General features: G+C 29.8%; 1 protein-coding gene across 1 annotated transcript; it reads right to left on the bottom strand.

The window, feature by feature from the left end:
• Positions 1 to 5,473: 5,473 nt before the first annotated feature.
• Positions 5,474 to 6,318, bottom strand: LOC123924490. Its single transcript, XM_045977396.1, has one exon. It carries the CDS (start codon positions 5,953 to 5,955, stop codon positions 5,578 to 5,580), a length of 378 nt encoding a protein of 125 aa, XP_045833352.1. The 5' UTR covers positions 5,956 to 6,318; the 3' UTR covers positions 5,474 to 5,577.
• Between the last annotated feature and the right edge of the window lie 8,537 nt (positions 6,319 to 14,855).

The raw sequence follows: 14,855 nt of genomic DNA, 5'->3' as shown, positions 1-14,855 counted from the left end.
TTCTGATCTTTTTGTGATCTAACAAGTGCTTTTGAGTGATTAATATAGACAGGAACAAAAGCTCATTTATTATATACCACTACACTTAAATTGATTGAAACTGCAAGTTTATGAGAATGATCAGAGAACATTCTCCAGTCTGCACTTTTTCTCACGTGCAAAGCTATACATTAACAATAAGCACTTAATTGATATCATCTGAACAAGAGACAAATAAGCACTTTTGCAAAGGACTTTATTGAAGAGAATCTCTACAGGGATATAAGTCATTTAAGGAAAAGATTAAATGATAGCAAAAGAAAGTTTCCTATTTGGTAATGTTTAAGGAATAAACATGAATATATCTTTGACAATTTATTTCTCAAGCTCACATGCTCTATTCAGAGATTATTTGAAGACATTTATGGACCAATGAAAAAGGAGACAACAAGTTTGAAATGGTACTTCTCAAAGGACTTCATAAAGAATAAACTACTGTGTCCTTGTTCTACAATGGAAAAGATACTTGTACTTTTACAAGTACACATGAATAGTAAAAGGATAAGAAGACCAGCTATCATCATATGATCATCATGAATATCTTGATGCCCATGAAAACAAAACAAGCAAAGCATACCTCTCTATTTGATCTAGGCCAAGAATCAGAAAATACTCTGGGAAAACAATCTAAGAACGTTCCAGAATCAAGCGAATTTCCTGCTCTTGATCGAAAGATTCTCTCCAACTATATCCAGCTGTTATAATTCATCCTCCAAGGCTTCAACAATGTTTAATCTTGGAGAACAAGTTCATATAGCTCAAAGATGCTCAACCTCACGCTCCTCATGACATCATCATTTTAAGAACATTCTCAAGAAGCACATTCTCTCTCATCAAATATTATTCGAATAATATTTGATCTAATTTTTTAAAAGACTAACGGCTAGTCTTTGGCAACACTCCAACTTGCTTGGAGACCACGAAACAAAGGACAAACAACATCTATAAATAGCACACTTGGGTGCTTTGAAGATTCAAGAGTTTCAACTACAAATTTCAAGATCTACACTTGTCTTTTTCGAACAAGTCATCAAACTCTTCCACTCTCACTCCAGCTCTCTAACATCACATACTTGGATCAGTATATCATTGAGTGAACTGAGTGTATTCTTCTATTAGGTTTTCAACTTGATTTTCTCTTCATTTGAAAGTTTGCGATCCGAACAATTCATTGTAAAAAGATTGGCTCAAGTCAATACGTAACTATTGATTGAGTGACACCTTAGTTTGTAGGACTGAGGTAGATATTAAGCTTGAAGGGCTTAAGGTTATTGATCTTGGTTTAGATCAAGGAGGTTTGTAATTTGAGATTACTAGTATCTCAAGATTATAGTGGATACTCACGGAGCGTGAGGGACTGGACGTAACCCATACTATTCGGGATGAACCAGTATAATTGTTGTGTGTTGATTCTCTCTTCCCTTATCTTTTATTTTGAGCAAACACTAAGCACACGATTCACTTTGAATTAGTTTTACTGCTAACCAGATCCTTCTGAGATCATTCTAACGTTTTCTGTTGAGTTATATTTTTAAAAGGTAAATTTTAATAGGTTCACAATTCAATCCCCCCTTTCTTGTGAAAAATTTTGCTACTTCAAACTTGTTAGATCATTGAAGCTTGAAAGAAGTTTGATGTGTAACTGTATTTGTTTTTGGAGATGAGAATTGAAATTGAAAATTGAGAATGAGAGAGAACAAGCCAACAAGGAGAGAGAGAATCAATTTATTGAATTTATGATATTTAAAATCGGAAACACTAATCAAGGAGAGAAAGTAGTGATATACAACTATTATTACTCAACAAAAGCCTACTCACATGTCTACTTATGCAGCGTCACATGAATTTCTAGTACTATTAATTATATTACGGGTCGGTTCGGATACCCATAGGTGTAAATTCTTGGACCGAACCCGACCGACAGTAGTCAAGGAACCCGTGATTTGGACCTGTTAACCCGTTTAACCGCCAAAATCCGACCCAATTCGGTTTTCATTTTTCGGGTACAACGGACTGGGCCGGATTTACGGGCTTTGTCCACCCCTAGATGACCTTATGGTTCTTAGAGCATTTACATAGATAATATTTGCTTCCCTCCAAGAGAATTAGCACGGCTCAAACCTAGGACCTCCCAAATCTAAGACATGTCTTTATACTACTAAATCAAACTCTTTAAGTTACCCATGAATCCTTTGTTCCTTCCAATGTGAAATTTAAATGAGTTTTTTCAATTCAGACTACACAATTAGTTTAACACATGAATTTATATCTATACCAATTTTCCTCCAATTTTCCACACTTGCTCCAACGATTATGCATGTTTTGATTGAGTGTTGAAAATAAGTATATTTTTGGCATATTAGTTCAATTGTTGCGTAAATTATTCTTTTTTATGGCTTAGTTATCAATATTATTTATGTTTATGGCTCTTTGATTGTTGTTAGAACCAACTAGTATAATTACTATTTGTATGTTCATGATCGAAGAACCTTCAAATTTTTATGTATCAAATGATTTAATTAGTTTCTTGGTTCTTTTTAGTACAAGGAGAGAAAGAAAAGCGAAAACAAACAACGAACAAACTATCTAGAAAATAAAGTCTCACTAGCATAAGCTAGCAGGAGGAGACTCATTCCACTAGGTGGAATAGCTATAGGAGAATAAACTTCAGGGTTTCGTGCTCCAAGTTTGGCTAAATAGTTTACACAGACGTTGCCCTCTCGAAAGGTGTGAACAACTTTAACCCTCCAATCCTTAGCAAGGAGATCCTTGATATTGTAATAGCTGCATAGTGGTGCCAATCATTAACAGGATCAGCTAACAACTTGATAATGGTCTTAGAATCAGAATAGCACCAAAGCTCTTTGATGTCCAGCTCCCAAGTCAAAGGTAAACCGTGATAAACTGCCAATAATTTCGCGTGAAGGATATTTGAGATTCCTATATTACCAGCAAAACCTTGTACCCACTCACCATCCGAGTTTTGAATCAAGCCTCCGAAACCGGAAACTCCAGGATTACCGATACTACATCCATCAACGCTCAAGATCATGCCTGTACCCCCTGAGCATTCCAGCGAACCATTCGAGTGTCCAGATTCACATTAAGATTGAAAAAGCTTTTTTTACGAAGATGTGCATAATTGTTGATGTACATCCTGAGAGTAAAGTAAGACATAACCTTGTTTTCCATGCACATATGATTTCTTGCTCTCCATAACCACCAAACTGTAGCTAGAAACGGGAAAACAGATGACCCATCGATATTATGTCGCAACCAGCTATATAAGTTATTTTCTTGGAAGAAAGTTTGGTTTGTGAATCCAAATGATTTCCATAAGCCCTTCACGAATTCATAGTCTCTTAAATAGTGCAGCGTTGTCTCTTCGTCCATGCTGCACCTAGGGCAGAAGATATCTTGGAGCATTCCTCGGTGAGAGAGCATTGATTTAGTAGGGAGCGCATTTTGTAGAGCTGTCCAGAGAAAGAACTTGATCTTTTCCGGCGCCGAAATGTGCCACAGCCAATTCCAAGAAATTTCATTTGTATTGATAGTAAACTCGTTACGGTTAAGCCAATGATAACCATCCTAAGCGGTGTAAAAACCATTGAGATTCCCTTTTCAAGAATAACAATCTTCCATGTGGGATGGAAATTCAAATTAGTTCGTTGGTTCTATAACATACCAAATATTATATATCATTTTATAAATTAGATTTATTGTTTCTTCTCTGTTACTTTAAATTCAATTGTAATATTGTAATGTCTTATCATCTATTATAATTTAATAAATTAGAGAAGATTTAATATAAGCGATATACTAAATAATAAATAATCCATTTTCATAGTGCCACTTACAGTCAATGTCACATTGATGTATGTATTACTAATATATTAAAATCGATTATAACTAAAGTTACTAATTTATCCTTATTACTTTTAACCATTGCAAGTTTTATATCCTTCACTAAAAAAAATTTTAAAAAATATAGAAAGATGATATGCTTAAAAATAGAAACAAAACAAATTATCGATAGGAACAAAACAGAATAATTTATACATAAAAATAGAGGAAAAAACAATAAAAAAATTATAGAAATTTTAGTCAATAAAAAATATATAGAAAGAATATAGAAAAAAATAAGAAGAAACCCCATAAAAATAGGAATATAGAAATAATAAAAAGAACGATACTCTGAAATAAAAAGAAATATAAACAATTTTTTCATAAAAAAAAAGAAAAGAAACATAAACAATTTTTTTTATAAACAATATTACTACAAAGTTTACTGCTAACTGTTAATAATAATATAATAAAATTATTATTTCTATAATAAATTTATTTAGTATCAAACTTATTAAATTACCCTAAATATTTCTAATAAAATTTTTAATTTTTGATTAAAAATATACAAGGAACCATTATTTTATTTGTCGTTGAAACAAAAAAATTAAATAAATAAGTTTATAAGAAATAATTAACACAATAATTCCACTTATATTTTAACAATATTATATAACAAATTTTTAAATATTTTATTTTAAATAATTTTTTTACATTAAATATCAAATAAAATTCAATGGACCCGTGCGAATGCACGGGTCTTTAAACTAGTTATAGTACAAAATAATTCACAGATTAACTTTTCTGATTTATTTTTGCAAAGTTGCAGACTTTTTTTTTTTCTTCTCACGGAAACTAATATGAACTCTGTATTTTTTGTGAGAAAATAAAATAGATGATCACTCTTATAGATGATTCACTTTAAATTAATAGAAAAAAAAATCACACAAGTTAGCTTATTGCTTAATTCAGTTAACTGACCACATCCGGCAGTCAGCAATTTGAAATGGCATGTTAAGGAACCGCGTTTGGACTTTATCCACCGATCATACAACTTTTACATGAACAAATCAATATTTGAATATGCTGCAAATATTAATCTAGAAACAACTTGTAGAAAAATCAAAGTGTGAAAGGTTAAACGCGGTTATACCAAACGGGGAAATTCTGCGTTACGTACAAACAAACAACACCTCATGAGTCATCAACCGTACGTATATACAGCTTGTCGTATTACCTAACTTGCAAACACCTGCAAAGGAAAAATTGAAATAAATGAGGGTAATGTTAAGCGGTGCACCTGGTGCACTTGTTAAACATATTAAAAATATAAATAAAACATAATGTTAACGTTGATAAAAACAACTTTTACACTTTCAATGCATTGAATGCACGAGTTTCAAGATAAAATTTCCTCATTTATGTGTTTAATTAGTACACCGGAAAACTATTTAACATTTTCCAATAAAATAATTTGACCCCTTCTTTCTTTTTATACACGTATTTGACCCATTATCAGTTTATCACTCAAAAATTACATCACACAAGCAATATCATATATACATTGTACACTATATATACTCTAGTTATGCACTTGAACATTACAAACTTAATTATCCAACAAACCATATATCTGGAGGAATCACAATCTTATATATTCTCTCCATCCCTTCTTAATTAGTTATAAATTTCTAATTAACATTCTTCTATCTCAGAAAACATATATAACATGGGTTTTGTTGCAATCAAATTGTTTGTGATATTGGGGCTTTTGGCTACATCATGTCTAGCACAAGCACCAGCACCAGCACCTACCGGATCACTATCACCAGCTCCATCACCCTCCACAAAATCACCAACACCCTCTCCTTCAACAACTTCTCCAGCACCCTCTCCTTCATCCCCAAGCCCAAACACTTCATCCCCACCCGCACCTACAGGCCCAAATGGCCCAGCATCAGGCCCAGGTGGTGCTACACCGGGACAACCAGGAGCTGACTCACCATCAGCTGCATTCTCTATCTCTAATACCTTTGTGTCTGTTGCTGCTATTGCTGGAATCTTCGTCTCCATGGTCTTAGCTTAGAACTATGAGGGTCTATAAATAAATTTTTTATATTTTGAATTCATGGTTTAGGGTGTTAGGAATTCTATTTACTCCTATCTATTTATCTTATTTGGTTCTCTTTGTTTTTTTCTTTTTGTATTTGGGTTTGTACATTTGGTATAGGCGAGATTGAATATGATCATGATGATTATTATATATACTAGTGATTTTTTTGTTTATCAGTTTATGTGATTGATCACTCGAGTATGTAGATAACGACCATGATTTTATTTTGATATATATTTAATCATATCCATATATAAAATAAATAGATATGTTATAATGTCAGAGACATGGATGTCGAAACGTGCAAAAAATATTTAAAAAAATTAAAAAATGTAGTTTTATTGTATTTTTGTTATAAAATTATGTTTAAATAACATTTTTGTAAAATAAAAATAGTCTTTGTTCTTGACCTAATAAAAAGTCTTTGCAAAATTGCAAATAGGTATAATAGTGAAGATAAAACTAATGAAGAAAAAAAATGGGATGGGTTGTTAAAAAAAATATAATATATAAATTACATACAAAATTTATATGCTATACAAAAATTTAAATCATATTAAATACAAATTTGAAATTATATATCAATAATTGATTTTGAACTAATACTTGCACATAGTTTTTTTTTTATTTTTTTTTTTTATGGAAAATACTTACACAAAGTTGATAATCATAAAATTATATGTTTTATTGTTGAGTGAAAATTCATTTTGATTCCTAAAAAATTTGATTGGACAATTCAGTGTATGTTTGGTTTAGCGGTGACGATAATTGATTTTGACTGAATTGATTTTGGAAAATTGATTTTGAGTAAAAGTGAATTAAATGTAAAGTAATTTATGTTTGGATACCTTCACAACAGAAGTGATTTGCATGAAGATGTTGTTTGGATATTTTGTGTCAAAATTGCTTTTGAGTGTGTAAATGACCAAAATGGGTTTTAACATATGTGAATAGCTTCTTCAAAAAAAATATGTGTGTATATATATAGATCAATTTTTTTATTCAATTTTAAATATATATTGAAATTTATGTACCAAAAAAAAATATATATATTGAAATTTATGTTGTATAATTTTTATTTAATTTTTAAAATTAATAAATAGAAATATCATCCATTGATTAATAAATATAAATTAACAAAAATAATTTTAAAGTAAAAAATAATAATTATTTTTCTCAAAAAAGTAAAGAAAAAAATCATTATTGTTTTACTTTGTATTTAAGGACAGGGCTTTGGACTTGGCGGTTAAACAGATGGGTCAATTAAGCCCGATTAATCATAGTTATCTCTAACTTCTTTTTTTTTGAAAGTATAGTCAACTCTATCCTTGGAAAATTTCTCAACGCACCCACCCACTTTCTCCCCCACTCCCCAAAAAATTCGGAAAACATTTTCCGAATTTTTTATAGTGTAAATTTTACACTAAAAAACAGTTCGGAACGTATTTTCCAAATTTTTTTAGGTGCGCTAGGGAGTGGGGGAGAAATGTTGAGGTGCGTTGAGAAATTTTCCTATCCTTGAGAGAGAGCTACTGTAGCAAATTAACACTAAAGCCGGAAAACACAACGAAGAAAATGGGTAAATTAGGAAAATTAGCAAATGAGGAGCATAAAATTGATTTTGCCAGACGCAAAAGCTACAAAAGGCAGCTTCATCTAGAATTGATTTTGGATTGGAGAATCACGTTCTTAATTAATCGCCAAACATCTTCCCACACCACAAAATCACGTTTGCTTTTCCAAACGCACGTCCATGGCTGCTAAACGCTAAACCAAACAGATACTCAATCCCTAATAAAAAAAACTAAATTAGCCCCTAACATTTTCATACTGGAGACAAATTATCGTTATATTAATAGAGGGACTAATTTATCTCCAGTATCAAAATGATAGAAATGAAATGAATTTGAGTTTTTTTGTTAAGGACTGAGTTGTCTCGTCAGATACTTGTGAAGGACGAAAATGGATATTCACTCTTTATTATATTATTACATGTATTTGGTGAGCTAAAAAGATAATACTTTAATTTTAATTTAAAATAGTTTGTTTTTTTTATTCTTCAAAAGATTGGGCAATATTTCTGCTCAAAAGTAGAGTTATACAAAGAGGGGAACTATCTCTCATCACATTTTCTCCTCCATTAATTTGGAGAAATATTAAAAATTCTCACTCTGATATCTTGGAAAATTCCACTTGGTTATTAGGCAACTGTGCTTGCATCAACTTTTGGTCAGATTCTTGGCCAACCTCCCGTTCAAACATTACACATTGCAAACCCCTGTTTGTTTGGTTAGGGGTTTTGGAGGGGAGGGGGAGGGGAAGGGAGGTGGGAGGTGAGGTGGGAGAATATTTTAGATTTTATGTGTTTGTTTCATTTTTTTGGAGGGGAGGGGAGAGGAGGGGAGCAAAATCCCTCATATGGCAACTTTTTGCTTCCCCCCAAATTGGGGGAATTTGGAGGGGAGGGAAGGTGAGATAGGTTATTATAAATTTAATTACATTGATAAAATTATGGTGAGCACTCCGGTACACATCTTATGTGGACGTGTACCGGTACATTGTTAAGGTGTATAATTTTAATTGGTCCACATGTAATAATAATTTAACATGTCATTTCAAGACATCTTTAAATAGAAATTTCCTAAATTACTCTTTTAATTTACAAAAATTTTAAAATGGAAATTAAAGAAATTTCCTAAATTGCCTTTTGTCAAAATAAATAGAGATGTTTTGTAAAAAAAATAAAATAAAAAGAGATGAGATGTTTTAGATGAGATGAGATTTTTAATTTACAAAAATTTCAAAATGGTTTTTTTTTACAAAAGGGTTTTTTTTTTTTTGTGAAATTGACAAAAGGGTTTTAATATGTGTGTTTTTTTTGCTTTTCACCAATTTCTATTATTTTTTATACTTATAGCACCACTCGTTTTGAAGCATTTCTTTCAATTTCTTGTAAAGTTCATATTTTTGTTTCATATATGCAATTTCAAGGTTTTTCAATTTCCGGCGGTTGGTTTTTTTGTTTTAGGTTGTGGGTATCGTTCGTCTCTTTCTTGCATCAAAAAATTCTTACTAAATACCCCCTCTGATCCTATATATAAGAAAAAGTTTATTTTTAAATTCAATGTAAAGTTGATGTATCTAGACTATAATGTTATCTAGATACATCAATTTTACAATGAATCTAAAAAATAAACTTTTTCTTATATATAGGATCGGATGGAGTAACATTTTCCTTTAGGATATGTTTGTTTCGAAGTAGATGGAGTGAAGGGGAGATGAAGAAATATTTGTAATAAAGGGTAATTTTGGTAGAAACTCTCAAATATCTCAAATGTTATATATTTTTTTAAAAACTCTCTCAAATATTATATATACGGTACCGTTTTTTTTTGGAAAACTCTCAAATATATATTTTTTACTTAATCCCTCAACAAGTTTTATTAGAAAATTGAGATTTTCATGTAGTGTGTGATTCTTAAAAAAAAAAAAAAGTAATTCTACCAACCATGATTAAGGGTGCGTTTGATATGCTAAAACTTAAGGGACTTGACAGGACAACTTCAGTTATATTGTACGTGTTTGATTTTAATTTTTTTCTCAAACAATTCAATACCACCTAATTGGAACGAGACCCATGACATTTAAATTTTTAGCAATATAATATTTCGATGTCAACTAATTGGATTACCTGTGAATCAAAAACCTAGTTATCAGAAAAGGATTATTAAGTTGCTACCAATTCTACCGATAAGAACCAAAGAAATAAATTGACCAAATTGAAATGTAAAACACTTAAGAATTTAAATGTCGACAATGTAACAGTTCAACATCAACTAGTTAGATTAACTATGACTCAAGAAACGTAATTCATATGAAATGAGTGTTAAGTCTCAACTAATTTTCTCAATTGTGACATAGGGAATCAATTCATCACAGTTAATCTATTCAACTTGACCTAATTGAAATGATAAACACTTAAAAAGTTGAATTTCAACATTCTAGCTAACAGTTCAATCTCATATTGTTGGACGAACTATTACACCAGAAACCTAGTTATTATGAAATGATTGTTAAGTCACAACCAATTAGACTAAAAGGAACTAAGGAGATCAAACATTCTCAATCTCACTATTCAACTTGACCAAGTGGAAATGAGAAACACTTAAGAATTCAAATTCTGAAATCAAACAATTCAACCTCAACTAGTTAGATTAACTATGACTTAAAAAACATAGTTCAAATGAAATGACTATTAAGTCTCGACTAATAATGTCAATTGTGTCAACAGAAATAAAAATTTTTAGATCAAACCCTTCAACTTGAAACATAGTTCATATGCAAACTTAACTAATTATACTTACTTTATTAAGGAATTCAATTTTTCTCAATCAAGTCGTTCAATATCACTTAATTGGACTAACAATAACTTATGAATTTAAATTTTGACAATTAAGCATGTCTAGAACAATTTCAAAAGTTCATTTACAAAATTTAGTATTTTTTAATATGAGACGAATTAAATATGAATTTTGTAAATCAAAATATCAAGATAAAAGTAACAAATATTTTGACCTAGAAATCAAATTTTGTGCTCCTAACTTTTGGACAAACCTTTTATAATGAGCTATACATATTTGCAAAATCATCAGAAATATACATCAACTTTACAACATGACCAAAATTGCATGCATAAACATTTTGTGGGGATCAAAACATGACATTTTCTTATGAAGATGAAAAAATAAATTTAGTAATTTTGTATCGATAACAAACTTATTTAACCCTGTAAAATATAACGAATCACTAAAAATTAACAATATTACAATAAATATATAAACATATTAAAAAATTTAAGTTTTTTTTACTAAAAATAAATATTTTTTAATAATTATATGCACTAATGGTTAGGTGGTAAATGTATATTAATTTTTATAAACTAATAATATTAAAAAAAATTGAAAGGTAATAATATTGAAATATTAAAATCGTAGTTGGATATATCATATTAATAATTTTAAAAGTTTTTTTTGTTTGAATAATTAAAAAAGTTATTAAAATCATATTTTAATTTTTAAGAAAATACAAAATACTAAAATAATATTATTTATAAGATATTAGAATAATATTAAAATATTTGAATTTGTTGAAAATCATATATAAGTTGAAAGATATGATGCATGATTTGATTTATTGTGGAAGGATATATTTGCCAATATTAAAAAGTAGTGTTTAATATAAAAAACTTAATAAAGAAACAAAATCTGCATTAATTTTTTTTTGTTGGCAAATCTGCATTAATTACTATATTACTTGTTAACCACATCAGCAGTGTACCGGTACACATCCACATAACATGTGTACCGAAGATTCACCTAAAAGTATCCCTAATTTTGTACTGAAATCCAAAACTATCCTTATTAAAAATTTAAAGATTAATTATCTCTCTTTATTATTCATCATGCTACGTATTTTATTTCTTCAGAATAATTTTTTTTTTCTTTTGCGTGGCATCAACAATTTTTTGTTTATTTTTTTATTTCTATTTTCATTTATTTTGTTTTTTATACAACACTAATTTTGTTTGTTATTACGTTGCATCACGTTTGCAACGTTTTGCTTGTTTAACTTTTTTTTTTTTTTTTATAAACATTATACTCCTTTATTATTACATTCTTTTTAATGATATATTATTACTGAAACATTATATATTATTGTTAATTGTTATACTTTATCAATAATTTATGTTAATAATCATCAATAAATTATTGTAAAAAAAAAAATTGTACAGTTGCAATTTATGTTAATAATCATCAATAAATTATTTTCATGTATTTATAGATAATTTAAAATTTTATATTTTTTTTTGTTAGATGATCATAAAGTTAAAGAAATTATTGTGAATATATAGTTCGATTTGCACAGAATGTTATAAAATCAGGAGTCTCTTCTATGTTTATAAGGATGAAAAGGTAAATTAGGTTTAAAATACCTCCCCTCCCCTCGCGAACCAAACATATCTATAATTAAAATCCCTCTCCTCCCCTCCCCTTCCCTCTTTTGAACCAAACACATATGTAATTAAAAATTTCCCCTCTCCTCCCCTTCCCTCCCTCCCCCTCTATAAAAATCCCTCCCCTCCCCTCCCCCTCTATTGAACCAAACAATGTGCTCTTTGTGTTTTAATCAACAAGAAACAACGTTAACACAATGTATTTATTCTTTGACTGTATCTATGCTTTATCTATTTGGTCTTGGTTAAGTTCCATTATTGGAATGCAGCTTCAGCTATCATCTCTAGACATTTTTAATTGTATGCAATCGAGGTTGGTGGTTTCTTTAGGGATAACAAAGGTGACTTTTTGTTGGTGGTTTCACTGATAACCTGGGGTTGACTTCTTCTCTTTGTGCATAGCTTATGGGTGCATGGCATCTTTGCTATTATGATCTACGACATTCACAGTTCACACTAGACTATCTTTCCATATTGATATCCGCTAAACTAGACTACCTCTCCAGATATTCTCATTTCAAATAAACCGTTAAAAAGAAAGATAAGTTAAAAGCACATGCACATAGATAATTGGACGATTGAAATAGCTTATTTTTGAGCTTATGAAAAATAACTCATGCAAAAAAAAAATGTTTTTATGTTAATTTATAAGTTTTTACTAATAAAAATTATATTTTTATAAGCTATTTTTCATAAACTACTTTAACAAACTTATAATAAGGCATAAAAACTTATTTATTTGCATAAGTTTTTTTTTTTTTTTGTATAAGTTTAAAAATAAACTATTCCAAACGGGCCCAAAGAAAAACCAAAAGATTTTTACATTGATTCACTCGCTAACTAGGATTATGAAACAACTAGAGCTGTCAAATGGGCCGGCCTGGTCTGGCCCGGCCCGGGGGGCCCGAACATTTAAAGGGCCTGGCCCGGCCCGTTAACATTATGGCCCGGCCCGTTATGTCCGGCCCGATAAACAAAAGCCTACATGGCCCGATGGGCCGGCCCATTAATTTTATTTTATTTTTTAGCAGTTTTTTTTTGTTTTGACAAAAGCAGAATTTTTTTTTTAAAATGTATGAATGACACACAAATTAGTATCCATAAAATAAAATGGGTATCATGATTTTATGAGATAATAAATAATGCAAAATATCCACACAAAAGTCAAGAGATAATAAATTCACAAAGTGCACCCTCAAAGCTAATAAATTTCAAGCTTACATCACAAACTAAACTTTTAACCTAACAATTTAAAATGCATAACGTAAATTATAAATTAAATAACTTCTCGGCCTGAGTCTCTTCTTGAACACTTGATTTTTCATACAATGGTATCTCCTCGACTTCTGGTATATCTGCAATTCATAATACACGATAACTTGATAAGTCAACAACTAAAAAGCAAATTGCAAATAAAACAAAAAGATTATTAATTAAACTTACCAGAAGGTCCGATTTCCTTAAAATCATGCAACCAATTACGTGTACAAATGAGAGCTTGCACAGTTTTTGGGAGTAAGTAATTCCTATACTTATTTAAGATACGGCCTCCGATACTAAAAGAAGATTCAGAAGCCACCGTTGTGATTGGGATGCTTAAAAAATAATGGAGGATTCATTTGAGTTTAGTCAAAATTTTATGATAAACTATAACTTGAATTGACTCTAAATATGTTTGCCTTTAAATAAGCTTACAATAGAAAAATAAATTTAAAAAAGATAAAAACTAACTTATTTTAAATTTAAAAGATAATTATCCTACTAATAACAAACTTAACGGGTCAAAATATCTTTTTTTTGTTTCTTCTTAAAAAAAAATATATCTTTTTGTTTCAAAATCAAAATTTCAGTTTGTTTTTTTTTAACATTTTTTTTAAAATTCTTTAAGGGGCCGGCCCAAAAGCCCGTGGACCGGCCCATGACGGGCCATGAAAAAGCCTGATCCGATAAGGCCTGACCCGATAAGGCCCGGCCCGCTATTTATGAAGCCCGGCCCGTGAAAATATATAGGCCTAATGGGCCGGCCCGGTAGCCCGACCCATTTTGACAGCCCTAGAAACAACTAAGAAACAGTTTGATTATCTCACCATTTTTTGTAGTTGTTTTCTCACCATTTTTTAGATAATCAAACTGTTTCTTAGTTGTTTCATGCTAACGTAGAAAAAATACGACCAAAATTCTCACCATTTAAAAAAATCGTTTCTCATTTCTTGAGCAAGAAACTATTTTATAATTTGTTAGCTATTAATAATTTTACGTTTTCTAAAGTATCGTTTGAAGAAGTAAGAAGCTAGGTCAAACAACAATTTATAAAAGCTCTAGTAAGAAAAAAACGGCTTCTATATTTTAAGAAAAATTAAAATATATTATCAAAAAAGTAAGATTTACCAAACAATTTTAATTTTAGTTTTAAAGCTATTATTGCTAACTTTATGATTAAAATAGCTTCTACACCTATTATTGCTAAAAGGTAAAATAGAAGTCCTAGAAAAGTGTTGAATATATTAATAAATATAAGGTAATTACATACGTTAAATATTTTTAAGCAAAATTAGAAGTGTTAAATATATATTTTTAATTAGAAAATTTACTGCCTAAATTAATTAAAAAAATTGGAAAAGATTTTAATATATATTTTTTAAAATTTATTAAGAGCATTTAAACATTAAAGAAACACTAGACATCCAAATTATATTAGCACCCCTGGTCCTTCCCATGTCAACTCCACCTTTATTCTCAATTTTTTTTTAATTTTAAATTTTTTAAATGATTGTTTAATTTGGATGGATATCTCAACAAACATTTGTTTCTTTTTATCTTTAAATGATAATTTTAATTTGACATAAA

The sequence above is a fragment of the Trifolium pratense genome, linkage group LG4, assembly GCF_020283565.1.
Source record: "Trifolium pratense cultivar HEN17-A07 linkage group LG4, ARS_RC_1.1, whole genome shotgun sequence".
Classification (NCBI taxonomy): domain Eukaryota; kingdom Viridiplantae; phylum Streptophyta; class Magnoliopsida; order Fabales; family Fabaceae; genus Trifolium; species Trifolium pratense.
This window is presented reverse-complemented; position numbering and strand designations above follow the sequence as displayed.

What these genes read in the sequence shown, in the direction of transcription:
- LOC123924490 (XM_045977396.1), bottom strand. Translation starts at nt 5,955, where the DNA reads ATGGAGACGAAGATTCCAGCAATAGCAGCAACAGACACAAAGGTATTA.